The 20053-nt window shown below is 40.1% G+C and overlaps 1 protein-coding gene across 1 annotated transcript in view; it reads right to left on the reverse strand.

The window, feature by feature from the left end:
* Positions 1 to 434: 434 nt before the first annotated feature.
* The window catches only part of LOC139730179 (arylsulfatase A-like), a 49619-nt gene continuing 30000 nt past the window's right edge, over positions 435 to 20053 (reverse strand). The window contains exons 3-5 of the mRNA XM_071641078.1: positions 3394 to 3799; positions 2779 to 3028; positions 435 to 2600 (exon numbers count right to left, since the gene is read on the reverse strand). Coding sequence (XP_071497179.1) covers positions 1110 to 2600; positions 2779 to 3028; positions 3394 to 3799 — 2147 coding nt within the window. The 3' untranslated portion in view covers positions 435 to 1109. The remainder of the gene's footprint in view (positions 2601 to 2778; positions 3029 to 3393; positions 3800 to 20053) is intronic.

Below are 20053 nucleotides of genomic sequence, written 5' to 3' on the forward strand. Positions count from 1 at the left end.
ACCAGCACATGCAACCCTGACTATTTCAGGCCTTGAGAGCATTTTTTCACATCTGTTTTTCATCTGGCTCTTGTTTCAATGACAGGACACTCGTACGCCATCAAATGAATGGATGACTTAGAACAACTGCCAGCAGAAGAGTATCAAATTTAGAATACAGCACAAAACACTTGAAATCAAATCTATGGTAAGTGCAATCACAACAACTCAAGCACGCATCATGATGATTAATCCTTGGGGGAGGGGATTGTATTCTTCCTCTAAATTACCCTCCTCACTCAAAGCAAACTCATACACGTGGCATAAACTGGGCCCTGTTTCATAAAGCTGTTCGTAAAGTTACGAACAACTTACGAGCGACTGGTGATCAGTTCTGCCGTGCTATACTTATCAGAATTTCCATAATTCAGCACAAGAACTGATCACCAGTCGCTCGTAAGTCATTCGTAACTTTACGAACAACTTTATGAAACACCCCCCAGATGTGATATTAACAACACTCCTGTTCTGAGAGATAAATAGCATATGATCTGAAGAAAAAAAAATGTGGCATGTCGCATCAACTCTGAAAAGATATGGATGGAGTTTTTGTACGAAACTCTGAATTCAGTGCTCTTACAGTTATACCCTGACACAAAAAAAGGACCATAGTAACACATGGAGCCTGGAGCCTCATTGCAACCTAAAGGAGACTAAACAAGGCATTGTTATCACTATGACTTACTCTTCGCTACACACACCTTTGACCATCAGCATGTGCGATCTTCTACAATATTATTACACATTCGCTTCATCAGTTCATCTTTTTTTAGTTTGTTCTCTCTCAATACTGATCTCTCTTTACAGTTTTGCTCTCCTGTTTTTGATTGACTTTTCATGCTATCTACCAGGTATGCACACAAGCAAAGCAAAATTTCATTCAAGGCTCTCTTGAGCACAGTCCACCTGTGTGTATTCATGTAGTAAACTACGCACAAGCAAGCCAGCTTACTCATTCTCTGAGTAGACAATCAATTCCCTACGATTTTAAATCCAAATTACACTACAAAAACCCTGGCATTCACTGGATTCTAACATTTCGGGCAAATTTCTTCTTCTGCGTGTACGTGCTATAGAAACCCTGGACCTGGACGATCGAGATCCACACCGAATCTGACCCTCCGTCTCTCTTTCCTGGTCTGCCTCTCCTGCTTCTTGGTCTGCCTCACTTGCTTCTTCAGCTGCCTCTGCTCCTTCTTCTGCTGCCGCTGTATGCGCTTGCTGATGTTCTTTTCTCGCCTGGAGTTGTCTCCGCTCAGGTCGGACTCCGCAGTCGCGTCTGTGGTGGCGTCGTCATAGGAGCTCTCCAGGGAATTGTCCACGTCGCTCTGCCAGGCGGAGAAGTCGTCAAAGTACTTGCGGATGTTCGCCTCCGGGGCATAGGGAGTGGTGGTGCCAACCAACCAGACACTCTCCGTCTGATCAGCTGGACTTGTGTCCCGTTCTTGGTCTTCGGTGAAATCAAGAAACGGATTTACCGGGTCATCCTCTGTCTCTTCTTTGATCCCCTCTTGGACGAAATCATCTGCCGACTCCTGTCGTGTATTGTCTAACAAGGTTAAGTCAATGTAGTGACTTCCAATGTGCACTGTCTGCATTTGTTCCCCACTGGGACTCTGGGCCAGGAAATTCATTGTGTTCTCTTCAGCAGCTCCTCTTCCATTACCACTTGATCTATCCCCGCCTGAACCACGGTCGTCCCCCCTACCATTTGCCTGGAATCCGTTGTTGCTACCATTTCTCCCATTCTCCCTCCCATTGCCCCTTTCTTTATTAGGTCTTTCCCTACTCATTTCTCGGCCTGTGGGCAGTAAGGAGTCATCAAACACATCTTGAACTTGACCCCTGTTCCCGTCATTGGCTCTATCCCTATCCCTGCCGCTGTCCCGCGGTCTATCCCGTCGATTCACGCGACCTCTCTCCACAACATCACCATCGAAGATATCTCTCTGGGGGTCCCTGTTTACCACAGGGTCATTAAAGAATGAGCCCTTGACTCGGCGACTGCCATCCCGGCCAGTGTTGTAGTAATCCGATTTGTCCCTGGGTCTCTCCTTCCTGGGGGTGATTCTGTCCCTTCGGCCACCAGTCCCAAACCTGTGGTCCCTCTCCTGCCATATGTCTGTGTACAGCTCCCAAGGGTTGTAGGCCACAGTGCCTGTTGTTGTGCAGTGGCAGCAGTAAGGGCGTGGCCGACACCCTGGATTGCAGCATGGCATGTACTCTTCGAAGGATGGCTTCTTCAGCTCGGACTCACCCCACTCCATCCTGCTGTCAAAGTCTTCTCTGATGCGGGTGATCAAGCTGATGACCTCCTGGAACTCTGGCTCGTGGGCAATGTTGTACTGCTCCGCGGGGTCCCGGTGGAGATCAAAGAGGAGGGGAGGGTCGTGCTTGGTGCGTTTGGCAGTCTTTCGGCAATCCGGATCCGGGTGACCCTTGCCAGACAGGGTGGAGCCCTTGGTGTAGAAGTGAGCCTTGTACTGGCGGTAGCGGACGGCAAATGAACTGTGCCTCTCACTGGCAGCTGGTGAGTAGTAGAAGAAGGTTTCTCTTGAGCTCTGGGAACATGGAAACAACAAAAAGACAGGAAGACAGGATAATCTCAAGTTCTCTGCATTGGGGTGACATCTCACTCTCAAGTTCTCTACCAATTCCCCACAACCTCCACAACTACACTCACAACATGGCTACACCATGTCGGCATTAGCCTAAGATAAGTATCAAGTCAACGCTCACCTTTTCTCCCCTGAATAAGAATGGTGCCATGTCCACACCGTCAAGGGTGACCGGAGGGAGGCGAGCTCCAGCAATGTTTGCGATGGTTGGAAGCAGGTCCAGAGTGCTGGACAGCTCCAGGGTGTAGCCAGGCTTGATGCGACCTGGCCAATGTGCGATGGCAGGTACCCGAACTCCGCCCTCGTAGGTGGTCGCCTTCCCACACTTGAGGAGTCCCACACTGCCACCCCAGGGCTTTGAAAGACTTGGTCTAGAGAATAAGAAACACATATGGGAGACGAGAATAAACCTTGATGACAAACAGCCACTTTAAATTCAATGTACATTGTAGACATACATTGCACTTGCTGAGCAAATATGATGAAAAAAGAAAAATGGTAGGGGGGACGAATGTGGCTCGGGCGGGGATAGATCAAGTTGTAATGGAAGAGGAGCTGCTGAAGAGAACACAATGAATTTCCTGGCCCAGAGTCCCAGTGGGGAGCAAATGCAGACAGTGGATTTCTTTATAAACATTAAGTTTGCTATTTCTGTGCAAGAAGATTAAGACACATGAAGCCCGCTAACAACATCCTTGAAATCAGTATATTACAACACATTATGAAATATGCTCACCCATTGTCAGCTGTGAAGAAGATGAAAGTTTGATCCATGATGCCATTCAACTCAAGCTCCTCCATCACCTGTCCTATCTCCCAATCCATAGCCGCCAATGCGTCCCCGTAGTCCCCACGTGCCGTGCTACCAGTGTGCCGGAAGTCGGCGTAGGGCGGGTCGTGGGTGTGCTGGAAGGAGTAGTACAGGAAGAAGCGGCGGCCAGCCTCCACGCTGCGTCGGATGGCTCGCCTGGCCTGGGCGGCATACTTTTCGTCGAGGGTCAGGAGGTCGATGGGCTGCTCGATGATGGTGGTGCCGTTGTAAAGTGGGCAGGGACTGTAGTTCTGCTTGCAGCTGAACAGGCACGTCTGGTTTGGGGCGAAGCAGATGCTGCAGGGACAGTGGCTGTGAGAGGCAGGCAGACCTGTTGCCAGGAAAGACATACACAACAAAATTATTTGAAAACCTGAAGAAAACTTTCCGTAAGACTGGTCTGTTTTGAGGGGAAAACCGTGACATCTCCTCTTGGCAAACTTACTTTCCTTTTACGGCACAAACAGCAGGTGGAAGCCATTTTAGTGGAGACATATGGAGTGAATGACCTTCTTATTTCTCAGAGTAACAGATGGCAGGTCGCTACAAGCAAACATATCCTCAGAAAACATACAATGTTTGTGTTTCTGGTTCCCACAGGGTACATTACCAGGGCAAAGATGAAATGAGGCACTACATACGCACTCTCATATTTTCCTTTTCTTCGAGAAAGCATGTAACACGTGTGCAGAAGAACTAAAAACCTCTGAAACTGGCTTGCAGAGAAGAGAGCATCTCGCTTTCAAAAGAAGGACTGAGATATCATGAGTGAGGTACAAAACAGCCTTCTGCTCCTTGAAAATAACATGACACGACACTATACTACCTTATCAAAGTCCTGACTTGATCTTCTTATTTTGCTAGTTTTCAATCATGTAAGGCCTACAACACCATTCAATTCAATTCAATTCAATAGTTTATTTATTTCCATCATCACAAAGAAAAGAAAAGAAAAAGTTGACATAATCCAAAGTGATACAATTTTTTTTTCATTTCTCTTACACTCGTCCAATAAAGGATTTTTTTTTTTTTTTTTTTTTTTTTTTTTAGATTAATTTAGATTAATGTTTGGAAAAAAATTACTGTTACAAAATCTATACCATGTTTTATTACAGGTGAACTGATTATTGTTGTGTAAGTCTATGAAACTTACTATTACAGCTGTCACACTTTTCTTTTCTTTTTTCAAAAGAATATTTGATTTCCTATGAGAAGTGATGCATTAAATCTGTCACAACAAAGGTGGCAAGCACTGGACTTATGAGTATCCCCTTCAGCAGTTTTCATTTCCACAGGAATACGGCGTGATCTGGAGTGATAATGGGCTACACATACAGTTAAACTTAAATGAATGCAGTGAAGCCAGAAGTAATCAACACCGGAAGCATAGCTCAGTGAGCGAAATGGTCAAATCCAACACATGAAAGACCACCATGGCTAGCTAACCTTCAGCTGAGACAGGCACACTGAACACAGAAGCAACACCAGCACTCTTTTTGAGACCTAAACGAACAATAATGGGTGATATGTTGCCCACATATCTTTGTTATTTTCAGAAATTAAACATTCGTGATAACGTTAATGACTTTGTCCCTCACAAAAAAAAGTGTATATTTCTATATACTGCTCAGTTGTTTAGCCCTTTATAGGTCGCAACTGGCTCCACACTTTGTATAGATGTGTTTTTGTGTTCATTATGTACAATATTTTGTTTCTGAAGGTAACGCTGCAAGTGACTCTCAAAAGCAAACAATAACAGGAAACTATTGTTATTTGTTTCCTCTCCAACGCATTCTCCAAGGCGATGCTGGCACCAGAAAGAGAGTAGTGATACACAGATGAGGCTCCTTATTCATAAATGGCAAACCATGCATGGAGACAATGCCTCAGTTTTCTTGCATTTCGTTTTTTTTTATTGTAACAAATACTTCATGCTCGGCCAAATGTGACATTACCCTGTTTGCGAATTTCCTGTGACAATGCTTTGTCAGAGATAATGACCCCCATGGCATGAATACTCTTATTAGTTCTCATTACCAGCCACTCGAAAAGAGAGAGAGAAAGAATGTGATACGTGTGACTCTTACCACTTGTTTATCGGGAGGCGGCCATCCGAAACTCGGCCCACAATATCACCAAAACCGAGGAGGGTTCTTTTGAGGGCTAGGATATAAAGTTCATTGAGGACTCCAACTGGTAGGGATTAGACAATGGGGGAAGAACTTGGCATGCTCACCGTATTACATTACAAACATGACCCATATTCGATGCTCTATGTCTATGTGTGTGTATGTGTGTGTCTGTAATTTGCAGGGCAGATTCCTCTCACAGGATATGATGAAAAAACTTGAAAACCTTGTTCTCCTTGATATGAGAAAGCAGTATGGAATCTGCATTTACACCCAGGAGCTTTTGGTTTTTCCATTGCAATACACAACTTGACTTTACTTGCCTCCATTCACACACGGCATGCAGGGTAAATCATCGCGCAGTTTTTAAAAAAAAACAAAAAAAAAAGCTGGAATGAAAAAGAAAAACATCATTTGGCTTCACATGAGGAAACTTTAAATTTCTAGACTGCCTCCATGTCCAAAACAAGGGCTTTTTGATTTCATGTCCAGAATGTGGACTGCAACATGATGACGTCATTTGAAGAAATTGTGCAAACTTTCCTTTCTCTGGCACATACAGTAAAGTGCCAGATTCAAGAACGTGTGTATGAAGAATATGACGGTCTCCTCGATACTAGGATAGATTACATAATTGGGTTTAAACTTTCAGGCCAGCCAGGGGGTGGAGCCATGAGGTCACCACATAAACATTTTTACTTAAAAATTGAAACAGGTTGTAACCGTGTGGTTGTAATGAGTGGACTGCAACCATTTGGCAAAGCAGGAGAAAGAGAACGGCTCCTCTTCCACTCATTCAAAAAGTCTCTACAGGAACAGTTTCGACTGGGACGTGACCCCATGCATCTGAATGTGCAGGCCTACTGTGGCGATTGAGTTGCAATGCACGATTTTAAGAATAGATGGTTTCTCTGCATGCATGCTGTTCACACATTGTACAGAGGAAACTATCACTTTAAACAAAAATCAAGCTGGACTGATTTTATGCATCACGATGCATATTGCAATTTAATCATTTGTGTGTGTGGTGTGAGTGAGTGTGTGTGTCTGTGTGTGTGTGTGTGTGTGTGTGTGGATGTGCATGTGTCAAAACACAAGAATTAACAGTTTTTGAATCATGTTGCAAAAAACGGATTAAAAAAAGTTAATTTCCAGTGCAAGTGAGCAGCTGCAGGAAAACAGCCTTCAGCCTGACAGGGGGCTTACATGTTTTCTCAACGGATTACAGCTTAGCTCCACAATTGAACATGATACTAGCTAATTTCCTCTGTAATCATCACTTCTTTCCTACACTTCAAATTACGATAGTGGTTATAAGAAATCCACAGGTCAAGAATGAATACATCAGCGGGAATGAATACATCATACACTGCAGTAGTCTTCAGCTGTCATAACATGAGCTCTGCTCAATTCACACACTGCCTGATTTTCCTGAAATATACCAATACTAGATTATGACACTATGCAAATCTAAACTTTGTAATGCATAAAATTATTCATAAGACTTATTAAACACTGTGTAAGAGCAAACAATAGTTACACTCTCACTTACTCTCAAATTCTGAAATGCAACTGAAGAGTTTATCTTTACTGGTTTCACATCAAAATATAATAGGGAGAATACATTATGACAAAACCTTTTGTCATAATGTACATCTTCGGGACATTATAATCATACTTTACAAAACATGATAACGATGCCATTTGCATGTACACTGTAATACAGATATATTTTGAATCCCAAATGCCAATACAGGAATTTTAGCGAAACAAATAAAAAGCAAAACAAACCCCTATACCCCCCCTCAAAAAAGAGAGAGAGAGGAAAAAACAACAACAACAACACAATCAATCCATTTTCGGTAGAGTCATGGGCATTTATCCATGGACACAAATATGTTTCTCAAAGGACTTGATATTACAAGAGCCACTATTTCTCTCAAGAAATTTTAAATCTCTATCTTAAAAGTTCAAAAGTGCTTGGCTCAATGCATTTTTCTCTTCTTTTTTGTTTTATTAAGGGGGGGGGGATGGGAGTTTAAAACACAGCATACTATTAAAGATGTAATTTGGTTCATTCTTTCTTATAATGCTATCATAGCATCGAACTATGATACACACAATTTCATACATTTTTATGGCGTTTCAAATAACTGAGCTCAGCCTTTAAGAGTAAGCCAGCATGCTACAGTAGGTGTCTGGGTTTGACGAGATATGGCTCCATGATCCTAGACAAACATATATAAATATGCTTTTTTTAGTTTAAAAAAAAAAACTCTACTAGAAGCATGTCTGGCTGGAGAGTACACCCACGCTCTCGGTTTGGTTGACTTGGTATCTATTACTCATACGCCAACTCTGGCTTCCTACTCCACCCAATCAAAATTTTTGCAGATTATCAGAATAGTTTAACCCCCACAAAAAGTATAACAATTGGTAACTTTAAAACTGGAACCAATGAGACAGAACATAAGTCTCAGATGAGCGAGGAACTGAGGCCATTCTGGTTCTGATCTCCGCAGATACTAAAAAAGTCATCCTTTACACATTCCTTGGCTTAGAAAAGTGAAAGCAAGCATTTTGTTTGCTGCCATGACAACAAAAATCAACATTAAAATATGTGTGAGGTATGTCCTTCTTGCTCTTAATCTACCAACAAGTTGTAAAATCAAGGTGCATAAGACAAAGGAACATGTTATTTCACTTGAGTGTAAGCATATGCATTAATTTATGAATGTAACATAATACACTCAGCAAAAAAAGAAAGTAAACACTTTTTCAAGTTTATATTTCTCATAGAATTTTTTGCTAGATGTTAATGTATTATATACCATATGAAAGGTTATTTAACTGGCTATCAGCTTGGTAAGTCAGAAAGATTGAAACTTTACGCATGAGTGAACACCTCTGTTTTTCTCTTCCAAGGCACAAAAGTAAAAATGAACAAGTTTTCATTCATGTGTAAATGCTCTTCCATGTAACAGTAAGAACAAAAAAAAATTAACACAATAAGAAACATGAATTCAGTTGCAAATTATATCTATAATGTTTATAATATCTGTGAAGCCCAAAAGATCAATAAAGGGTAGAAATAATTAAAGGAAAATTAAAAATTTTCTGTCAAATCCAAATTCAAGTGAAATGAGAGAAGAAGCAATATTAACGAAAATGGTAGGATTTTGAATTGATTTCTCAAATTAGGAAAATTGTAAATAATATTTGGTTCTTGATTTGTCTCATAGATTCTTAAATTACTAAATTGAATGAATTAAATAAAGATTAAATCGGTTTATTTCATCATGTTTTTGCCCTTACTCCCTATGTCATTTGAAGTTTGAGTTGATAGAAAATTCTTATTTCCCCCCTCAAATTCCCCACTTTGATTTTGTTTGAGGTTGTAGAGAGATAAAGAGAACGAAAACTTATTTTTGCTATTTCATTCATGTCTCTCATTGTGTTAAATTGGTCTTTTGTTATCTTCATTGTTTTAAAGGGCATTTGCAAATGAAAGACAATATGTCAATTTTTGCAATTTCTACTTTTGTGCCTTGGAGAACAAAAACGAATGTGTTCACTCATGCATAAAGTTTTGCTTAATATTGACCTACTAGGTTGATAGCCGGTTAGATTACCTTTTTAATATGGTATATAATACATGGAATTTGATGAAAATCTTTTATGAAAATTATGAACTCGAAAAAGTGTTTACTTTCTTTTTTTTTGCTGAGTGTACATATTTAGTTATTTTTCTAGCACAAGCAATTTTGTTGGTTGCAACATATAATTTTTCACTCTGACAAAAACTACATTCAAGCTGTGTCTGTGATACTTAAGAAGTACTTAGGAAGTGCAGCCAAAAAATCAAACTGAACATCAAACTGTTCATCCCTATTTTCAATGATGATAACTAAGATCCCCAATTGCTACTGTGCAAACAACGAAAGAGGAAAATTCCACATCTCAAAACCAACTGATGCATCTTCCATACTCTGTTGTATGCGATGCAATTTAAAGTCACTGTAACCTTGACCACATAAATGGTCATAGTCATCTAATTACAGTATTAGATGCCTTCCCATTGTCAAGCCTTACATAGCAAGTTAAAGAACATGATGCGCCAAAGCTTCTATGTTACGGCATACTATTGACATCTTATAATCTGATTACGGTATGACCTTCATAGTGTTCCATTTGTGAACATCCCTTGCTGAAGTTAGACTTCATGAGACTTAATCCTGAAATAGTTATTAAAGGTCAGAAGTTGACTGACCTCTTCCTACTCGAGGATTTAAACTGTTATCATGGTTGCCAATATTCAGGCATCAAATTCAAGGAGCTTCCATGGAGCAGTAAGTGAGATCCTTGCATGTTTTATGATCTCAGTGGGCAAACATGATGATGATGATGATGATTATTATTAATCAAATCAAATGAAATAAAATCAAATTTTCATTATTGTCAATACTATCATTAAAGGTATCTTTATTCATTTGACAAAAATCATTCTTTGCAGCCCGAGGCTGAATTGCAAATGATTTTACAAAGTAAGGGGTAGGTCCTAAATATATATAAAGCATGTTAACACAACACAATACATATATTGAATTTTGACAAGTTTTAATAAGTTTTCCATTCTGAATATTTGAATGGTACCCCCCCCCCCCTATTGCTCATTAAAATATATAGAGACTCTGAAGGTATCGGACAGATGCCCCATGTATGCCGAGTGGATAAGATGTTCACTGTCCAAAAAAAAAAAAACCCAAACAACAACAACCAACAAAACACAAGTTTAAAGTTTCTTTGCCCTTGGAATGCTGCCATTCTACTACCTGGCAACATGACAATGCCTTTTGATGAATCATATGGAGTCCTGTTATATTTAGTCTTACTTCTGGTGTCAGTCACTCAGAGTTCTTTGTACGGATGTAGGTTGTTACACTGTACTCTTGATCATATGCTATGACGGGCAAGTTCTTTTAGTTTTATGAACCATTAATATATTGAAAATTGTTTCTGAACACAGAAAGGAGAGAAGATAGAAAAGACATCACTCGTGAGAACTGTCAGACAAGAGTCTTCTGGATGACGGTTAAACAATCACAAGTTTTTAAAAAAGTTTTTACCTCCCAAGCAAACTGCTTCATTTGGTTTCATTACCTACATCCAGTATGATACACATAGAAATAAGGTTAATCTGCCTTTTGAATTTGTGAGCATCTGTGAGACTCTATGGCAAGGGTGTGTCACCCTACGTGGTATTATTACAGATACAAGAACACCTGCTGGATGTCACCCTAGGGCTCAGACTTTAAAGCTGTTGGCCTTCTAGATTACCTTAATACTGATACCATAGTATGAAGCTGATAGTTGATACCCCTTTCAGACTTGGCAGTCTGGACCTGTTGCAGTGCATGACTATAATATCTTGGTCTGAAATACCCCTTTGATGCACTCACATTGTCACAGAAACAAAGCACTGATGAAAGTGCAAGGGAGAGTTACTGACTCTCTGCAGAGTGTAGGATCCACTCTTTGGGTAACTCTTGGTAGTTTACCTCTCATCATCATCATCATCATCATCATCATCATCGTCATCATCATCATCATCATCATCGGAAGCATGTAGGTCCTACATTTACAGGGTCTTCACTGATTAACTTTTTGTCCTGAAAAGCAGGTGTGGAGAGATGTATTACTGGTTACAAACCAGAAACATCCTCAAAGATATGTTTTCTTTTGTTTTGTTTTATATGTTTTTTATGTTTTAAAGGAAACATATTTTGACAGGTATAATGCTGGTGTTAAGGGGTGAAATTGAGGTGAAATCTCATTAGCCATCACGGATACCTGTGAGGAAGAGTGATTAGGAGGGCTAAGACAGGGGGTATCATATCCTTGTCGAGACAGAGTCTGGACGAACTGCAGAAGCTCTTTTCAGATGTCTTTAATCCCTCGACTATTGTCCTAGTTAATCTGACATCTATTGATGCGTAGGGATGGCTCCTGACTGTGTGCTGTCACAGGTCACTCGGTCTATTGTATATTGCACCCGACAAAGTGGACATGATATGCTCTGTTGAAACATTCTATAAGTGATGTACAATGTACAGACCTGCAAATTCTCACTCAAAGTGGGAAATGAGCAGTATGAAAAGAAATGATTTATATTTTACCTTTCCGTTAAGACTGAATTGAACACTTACAAGCGTACAAGGTCATTTAAGCAACAGAATCCTAAGAATCCTAAGAATTCCGGTTGACAGTGATGAGCTATATTAGGGGTGTGCTGCCTGAAAATTGAGGTTAAAATGTTGCTGTTTCACATGGGCTGATGGACAGGGATCCACAATGAATGGAAATCGCATCGCCATTGCAAATATCACATTTTTCTGTGATGAGTGTTCTCGTTGCAAATGGTCACAGCAAACTGCACACAAAGTCAGAATTTCAAAAAGGTGCAAGTTCATAACTGGAATAGTTGGCACACACTGAACCACATGGCCTGAAGTTTGCAACAACTTTACTGATAGCGGAGTTGTCAAGTTCAGTTAGAGACTGCGTGACTCATGTGAACACATACTCATGTCTTCGACTGACTTTGAGTAGTTGCTGATGCTCCCAAGGAGGTATTGCCTCCTTGAAGCTCTAAAGTAGTGGGTTGTCAAACGATGAGAGGGAACAGTGTTACAATAAGTACCTGGGGCCTATGTGAGTGCAAATATCATGCATTCTTGACCCTGTGGATGCTGAAAAATCGTTCATAGTCCAGTCAATCTAGCGATTTTTAGGGGGTAACCCACCACTAATTGCAACAGTAGGAATTTTACTGCAGAGCAAGTCGTTGAGGCCTCCTGAACACCATACTAAAAGTCCCAAAAAATCCAGCGGGGCAATTTAGTAAAATTTGCATAATATGCAAATTAGCACCTGAAATGAGAGGAAATTGACAGATCTCAGCTTCCCGTTATCCAATTTTAAAGATTTAAATGTATAAACTTATATTTTGTAGGTCAATGAACACGATAGATGCCTTTTCGAATTGGTCGTACAAAAATAATTTACATAAAATGCAAATTAGCGGTAACTGTAAGAGTACATTCATAACAACAGTACTCACGTTGGCACAATGCACGTTTTGCATATGGGGACGCGGGGTTGAGGGGGTAACTTTGGGCGCCTCCCAAGGGGCCGCTTTAAATGTGCATCACTTTTAACTATGTAAGTATTGTAAAGCAATGTCTCCTGTATTGATTACATTGCATTTCTTGAAAACAAAAATACCCTTGCTGTAAGGCACGATCGAATTTTGACAGTATGTACTTTTGGAACATATATATTCGCGTTATATGATATTATATGTTTTCTATATTGCCAAGAGGATAAAGGGCATTTCGGGGGCACACGCCACAGGGTCGCCCTTCAATAAGCACCCTTTTTATTGTGTAGATCTTGTAAAGCAAATCTTCTTCTATCATATTCATGACTTTTCATTGATATAAGAGTGTATTTGCTGTATTGCTGGACCTACATTTAAAACCATTCACACTAGAACAACTGCATTTGCGTTGCTAATATCCGTATCTTGTCATAAAGGGCGTGAGCGTAGGTGTAAATTCAGACACCTCCCCAGGGATTACCTTTGGATATCCACCTTTTTGACAATGTAGTTATTGTAGAGCAATGTTTCCTCTACTAATTAGTTGCATTTTTGGGGGAAACAAAAGTGCCTTTGCTATACGGCACGATGGAATTTCGAAAACATGTACGTTTGGAACATATATATATTCGCGTTATATGATATCATATGTTTTCTATTATTGCCGTGAGGGTGGAGTATTTTTGGCACATCCCACAGGGTTGCCGTTTGATGCGCACCCTCTTAAGTGTATAGATCTTGTAAAGTTAAGTTTCTTCTATCATTTTCATAACTTGTCATCGATGAAAATTGTATTTGATGTATTGCCGGAACTACTTTTACAACCATTCATGCTAGAACAACGGTATTTGCGTTGCTAATATCTGTGTTTTGTAATAAGGGGGCGTGAGCGTAGATGTGAATTTGGACACTTCCCAAGGGATTACTTTTGAATGTTCACCCTTTTGACAATATAGTTATTGTAGAGCAATGTCTCCTCTATTAATTAGTTGCATTTCTTGGAAACAAAGGTGCCTTTGCTATTCAGCACGATGGAATTTTGAAAACATGTACGTTTGGAACATATACATATTCGCGTTGTATGATATTATATGTTTTCTAAGTTGCCGTGAGGGTTGAATATGTTTGGCACATCCCACAGGGTTACCATTTAATGTGCATCCTCTTCACTGTATAGATCTGGTAAGGTTAAGCCTCTTCTATCATTTCCATAACTTTTCATTGATAAATAGTGTATTCGCTGTATTGCCGGGACTACTTTTAAAACCATCCACGCTAGAACAACGGTGTTTGCGTTGCTAATATCTGTGTTTTGACTTAAGGGTGCGTGAGCGTAGGTGTAATTTTGGACCATTCCCAAGGGATTGTCCTTTAATGTTCACCCTTTAGAGAATATGGATATCGTTAAGGGATGTCTCCTCTATTAACTACAATGTATTTTTGAAAACAAAAGTGCCCATGCTGCATGGCATGATCGAAGTTTGAAACATGTACGTTTGGAACATATAGTATATTCGCGTTAATGATATTCAATGTTTTCTATATTGCCGTGAGGGTGGGGTACTTTGGGGCACATCCCACAGGATTGGAATTTAATGTGCATCCTCTCACTGAATAGATATTGTGAAGCAATGCTTCTTCTATCATTTCCACGACATTCATCGATATAAAAGTGTGTAGCTGTATTGCCGGAACTACTTCTAAAACCATGTACCAAAGAACGTCAGTATTTGCGTTCATAGTATCCGTGTGTTGTAATTACGGGGCTTGAGAGGAGGTGTAATTTTGGACACTTCCCAAGGGATTGCTTTGAAATGTTCACCCTTTTGACAATAAAGTTAAGGTAGAGCAATTTTTTCTTCTTTTAATTATATTGCATTTCTTGAAAACAATAGGGCACTTGCTGTACAACCGTTGGAAAATTGGAACATATTCGTGCTAAATGATAGTGCATGTTTCCTATATTGCCGTGGGGGTTGGATGATTTGAACACATCCCACTCGGTGGCCTTTGAGTGTGCACCCCTTTGACTATATGAATATTGTAAAGCAGTGTCTCTACCATTTAAAAATCATGAAAAGTAAAGTGTTTTAATTTACAACCCGGCAAAACGACTTTCTACGTGCATGTACAACTGAATTTGCTTTGGCATATAATGCATGTTTTGTTAACCTGTTTTGGGACCACGAAGGTCAAGGTATGGGTGATTTGGGCACTTCCCAAGGGCTTGCGTTTGAATGTCCAACTTTTTGACAATATAGATATTGTAAAGCAACGTCTCCTGTATTACCTGAATTGCATTTTACGAAAATAAAAGAGTATGTGCTAGACAGGCGGAAGAACTTTTCAGAGGCATGTACCCATGGAACATTTTTTTCGCTGTTGTATATACTGCATGTTTTTCATTGCCTTTAGGATTTCACCTTTTCATCTTATAGATATTGTAGAACAATAATTCTTCTATAACTTCCACTGAAATTTAATGGAAATGAAACGAAAAGGACGTTATAGAGGGTTATAGAGGGTGTATTCACGTGTATATACTGTGTTTTGTACCGGGCTGTGAGGGTATAGGGATAAATTCGGGTACCTCCCTCCGAGTCGCTTTGACTCATGTGCACCACTTTTTAAAGATATACTTTCATAGAAATAGTCTTTGCTAGACGGCCAAACGACTTAAAAAAAAAAAATCTTGTACGCTTAGAACAACGGAAATCGCGTTGGTTGATGCATGTTTTGCAAATGGCCGTGGGGATATGATCGATAGGGGTAACTTTGGTCACTACCCACAGAGTTTCCTTTGACTGTGCTATCTTCAATATCTCAAAACCCTCAAGGGTGCAAGAGCTGAATCATCCAGATTCGAATAAGCACCTCTCCAAATAGAGTTCATTAATTACAAAATTGGACAAGTTATAGATGTTGACAGTTGTTTATATTATTTGATTCTACGTAATTAATGGATAAGCTATCATTATCTTTCTGATAACAAACTATTATTCGCTTAAAATTATTCATGCTAGGTTTCTAATGCTGAAAAGTTTGTTTTGGTGAAGAGAAACTGAAATGTCACATTTGAACACTCTTGATATGCTCATATCGGGCACTTTGGTGCATTTGAATATTCCGTTGGCTCGGTACCCTTTGCATATCATGCAAATGAGGCCCAGATTATGTACATGGAATTGTTTGCATCGCACTAAGTGACATTGCAAACATATGTTTCAACACTTTTGGTGTTCCAATCTGAAACCTAGAGGCATAGTTTTCATGGAAACACTGTATTTTAATCATTATTGGAGCTAATTTGCATATTATGCAAATAAGGCCCAGAATATGTACATGGAAATGTTTGCATCGCACTAACTTACATTGCAAACATATGTTTCAACACTTTGGGTGTTCCAATCTGAAACCTAGAAGCATAGTTTTCATGGAAACACTGTATTTTTATCATTATTGGAGCTAATTTGCATATTATGCAAATGAGGCCCAGAATATGTACATAGACATGTTTGCATCGCACTAACTGACATTGAAAACATAAGTTTCAACACTTTCGGTGTTTCAATCTGAAACCTAGAAGCATAGTTTTCATGGAAACACTGTATTTTTATCATTATGGGAGCTAATTTGCATATTATGCAAATGAGGCCCAGATCATGTCCATGGAAATGTTTGCATCGCACTAGCTGACATTGTAAACATATGTTAAAATACTTTCGGTTTTCCAATCTGAAACCTAGAAGCATAGTTTTCATGGAAACACTGTATTTTTATCATTATGGAGCTAATTTGCATATTATGCAAATTTAGCCACTTTACCCCATTGGATTTCTTGGGACTTTTAGTATGGTGTTTAGGAGCCCATAACAAGTTGCACTGCAGTGGAATTCATACTGTTGCAATTAGTGGTGGGTGAAACCCTATTTTGACTGGACTATCAGTAGCCTACTTCTGGTAAATGAACACCTCAAATTGTTCATACACTCTTCCCTATAGAGAATCTTACATTATGGTATATATGCCACGAAAGGCAGTAATTTCCACTGGCAGTACCTGCAAATTTCTGCTTCCTACTTCAGAATTTCTCACAAACACTCAAAATGTATGAAGCAGGGATCATTGCACGCACAATTTTTCATTACAGAGTGATATTCATTTGCCTGCCAAAATTCTGCTACAGCGTATATACCTTTTTTTTTTCACAGTGGCAGCACAAACTTGTTGATGCTTGTCACTCAACATTGCCTACCATGATATTAAAAAACAATATAAGAAACATGCTCAGTCTGTTGATGCATATTTCACATGTTTCATCTTTTTTTTTATTCATACAAAACATCTCACAGAAGGATAGATGATCAAACATCAAAGTATAAAGCTGTACAACAAGAAGTGTGGTGAACCCACACTGTGAGCTTCACAGCTACCATACGAGGCCTGGAGAATACATGTCATGAGACCTTTTCATGTATCACAGGGTAGCAGCAAATAAGATTAGTGGTAGACCAGGCTCCACAGACAGATGCAACGCCAAAAAAAAGAAAGGGTATTCTGAGCCATCAGACACAAAATTCTCAGCACCACTACATGACCTCATCTCTCATGGTAAAGCCGCCCTCAAGCTGCCCTCTGAAAGCCAGACTGAGGGCACGAGAGCCGAGGTCGAGGCAAGGTCATCCCAAGTTCAGCTTAAAAAGTGGGCATCCACTGGGCGGATGGGGCTGCAAACATTTCCACCACAGGGTCAAAAACCTATCTGGTATCGGAAAAAAAAAAGAGACCAAAGTTGGACCCCCCTTTACGGCAGCAGGAGTGCTGCCATGCAGCTCCCTATTTAAAACATCGTCCAATGAAGTAACAACATGCAGGGTCTTCCTGCTGAGAAGAAATGTCAACACTTGAGAGCTTTTGACAACCGAGACCAGCATAAAATTGAGATAAAAACGATCATACGCTTCTCAGCTTGGATGGACACACATATAAAAGATAGAACAACCAAAAACAAAAAATAATCGCTCATGTCTCCCTGTGTATTCTCAGTCGAGCAACAGATTTGAATAGATTTTTTCTCTCACAGTAACAGCAAAACATATTGCAGCATCCATGCAATATCATTAATGTACTCTAACAGAGTCACTTTGCACTACTTTGTTCCTGTCTGTATCACTATATTTCTCAAAAAATCCTTAACACAGTGCAAATTCAAAATCATTGAAACAACCTCCTACTATAATCCTCATCTCTCCTGATCCCTAATTATCACCCTAACCTCCCCAAATCCTGCTTTTAGCTTCTTGACAAAGTGGGAATTAGACCACAAGGGATTAGACAAATGGACAGACATATCACTTTTGATTCCAAATGACACTCAACAGACATCCAGGGGTTGGCTGCCTTGCAATCAGACAGAATTACTGATCAAGGACTGCTCAAAAGGCCTCAGACAAGACTACGGGGCCTTTGATCGAATAGTACAGTGGGTTATACTGGCCAAGTTCTTTGCTGTGTTATTCGACACATATATGACACAATTCCTTATCTCCAGTGAACAGCTTTATATGGGGCACACAAAACAGTACAACTGTGAAAGTTCAATAACTGTCAACCTGCTGGAATGAGTTCAAAACATCATAACATTTCCATGTAACAAGGAAATGCTGCCCCTATGCACCATGCTGAATTGAAACCATCAATATTTATGCCAGCATGCTATTGAGTCCCATCACAATGCTATGCCAAATATACGATAAGCCAATTGTTTCGAAGGAAACTCTTACTTCTTCCATATATACTAAGTTGCACAAACTAAAGTGTGATACCTCAGAAGGTAATTGCATTTTGAGTCAAAATGTGGAATCTGATGTCGGGCATTGACAATTCAAACCTACACTTGCTTCTCCTTCATCCTCCTACAAATAAATTGGTATGTGTCCTAATTTTCAACTGTGATTGCATTCAATTGAATACTTTTCTAGGTTTGGAACATAGACTTTCACAAATTTCCAATTTGGACCTTTGATTGACTGTTTTGACCTATTATCCTGAAATATAGCATACTGTGGAAAGTACCTAACTGTTGTTTGATTTTTCACATTCGTCACAAGTTTGGTTAGATTTCGTCCAACGCTCGTTCAATTCAAAATCATGGCTTTTTACCATAATCTGCAACCACAAATGCGATGACCTTAAAAACCTTGCTAGTTTTATGATGACTGCATTAATTGTCATGAAATACATTCTTCTCATTCTAATTCAACATTTCATTTCATAACACCTCAGTACTGTCATGCCCAAGTTGTCAGGGCTACAAGAAACAATGCATGGCAAAACAAACAGAGAAGACAATCCGACAGCACAAAGCATGAAGCACTTGAAGGAGATGTGTCCGGAAGAAGAACGTGAGAGATAAATGGGTCATATCTTGTTCTCTTTCCATGCTACCAGGCAACCGCTGCGAGAATGTTTACCTGCTAAATACTTCTTGAAAACTTAAATTGGTGGTTACCGTTTGCTAAGGGGTAATTGTATGAGTTGCAAACATGACAGGTTTTCCGTTTTTTCCACATATTTTCTGTACGTGTGAGTGATGACCACACAGGGTACTGCTCCCAGGCTCTGGAAAGAGCAAACTTGCTGCTTGATTGCTATGGGGTCGCAGCAATTAGCAGTCGATCTGTCAGGAAAAACAGACAGAGAAAAACTGTTCTGCTGGCACGAAATGTCTCATTAAGCTGATTAATGCTGTATGCTCAATTAGCGTATTACGAGTTGATCAAGAGCCAAGTCATGATCGCCTCCTTTCAACCTTCATTACCCCTACCCCTAGAGACAAGCGTTGAAACATTCCCCTAGAGACGAGCCTGGAAATGGGCGCAGTATTATGAAATTATAGCTCCTCACTCGCCTGCTTGTAGGTATTTTCCTCCAGGCAGTACTTCTGTGTTTAACTCTGGGAAAGAGACAAACATTACCACACTCTGAGCTCACACGCATGCTAGCCTTTTGTCAAGGCCCTATCACTGTATGGTGAAGAGAGCCCAGCCGAGTGGGGTTGCGCGAGGAGCTTTTGAGATCTGCTTCGCATCCTTTTGTCAGTCCTTTGAATCACTGACTTTTGCTCCCAAAAGATTTCGGGAGCAAAAGTTGATGAAGCTGCGTGTCTGTCTGCCCAAACCCGGGTGGTTAGTGATGCATGCGAACAGGTCGCACAACGCCAAGACAGAGGATGTGGGGAGCACAGCATTCCAATTGGTTGACGGGAACACGACTATTTAGTAGGGTTCGCACGTGT

The sequence above is a fragment of the Diadema antillarum genome, unplaced genomic scaffold, assembly GCF_040938485.1.
Source record: "Diadema antillarum isolate AM-2024a unplaced genomic scaffold, OU_Dant_1.0 scf00000021, whole genome shotgun sequence".
Taxonomy (NCBI): Eukaryota; Metazoa; Echinodermata; class Echinoidea; order Diadematoida; family Diadematidae; genus Diadema; species Diadema antillarum.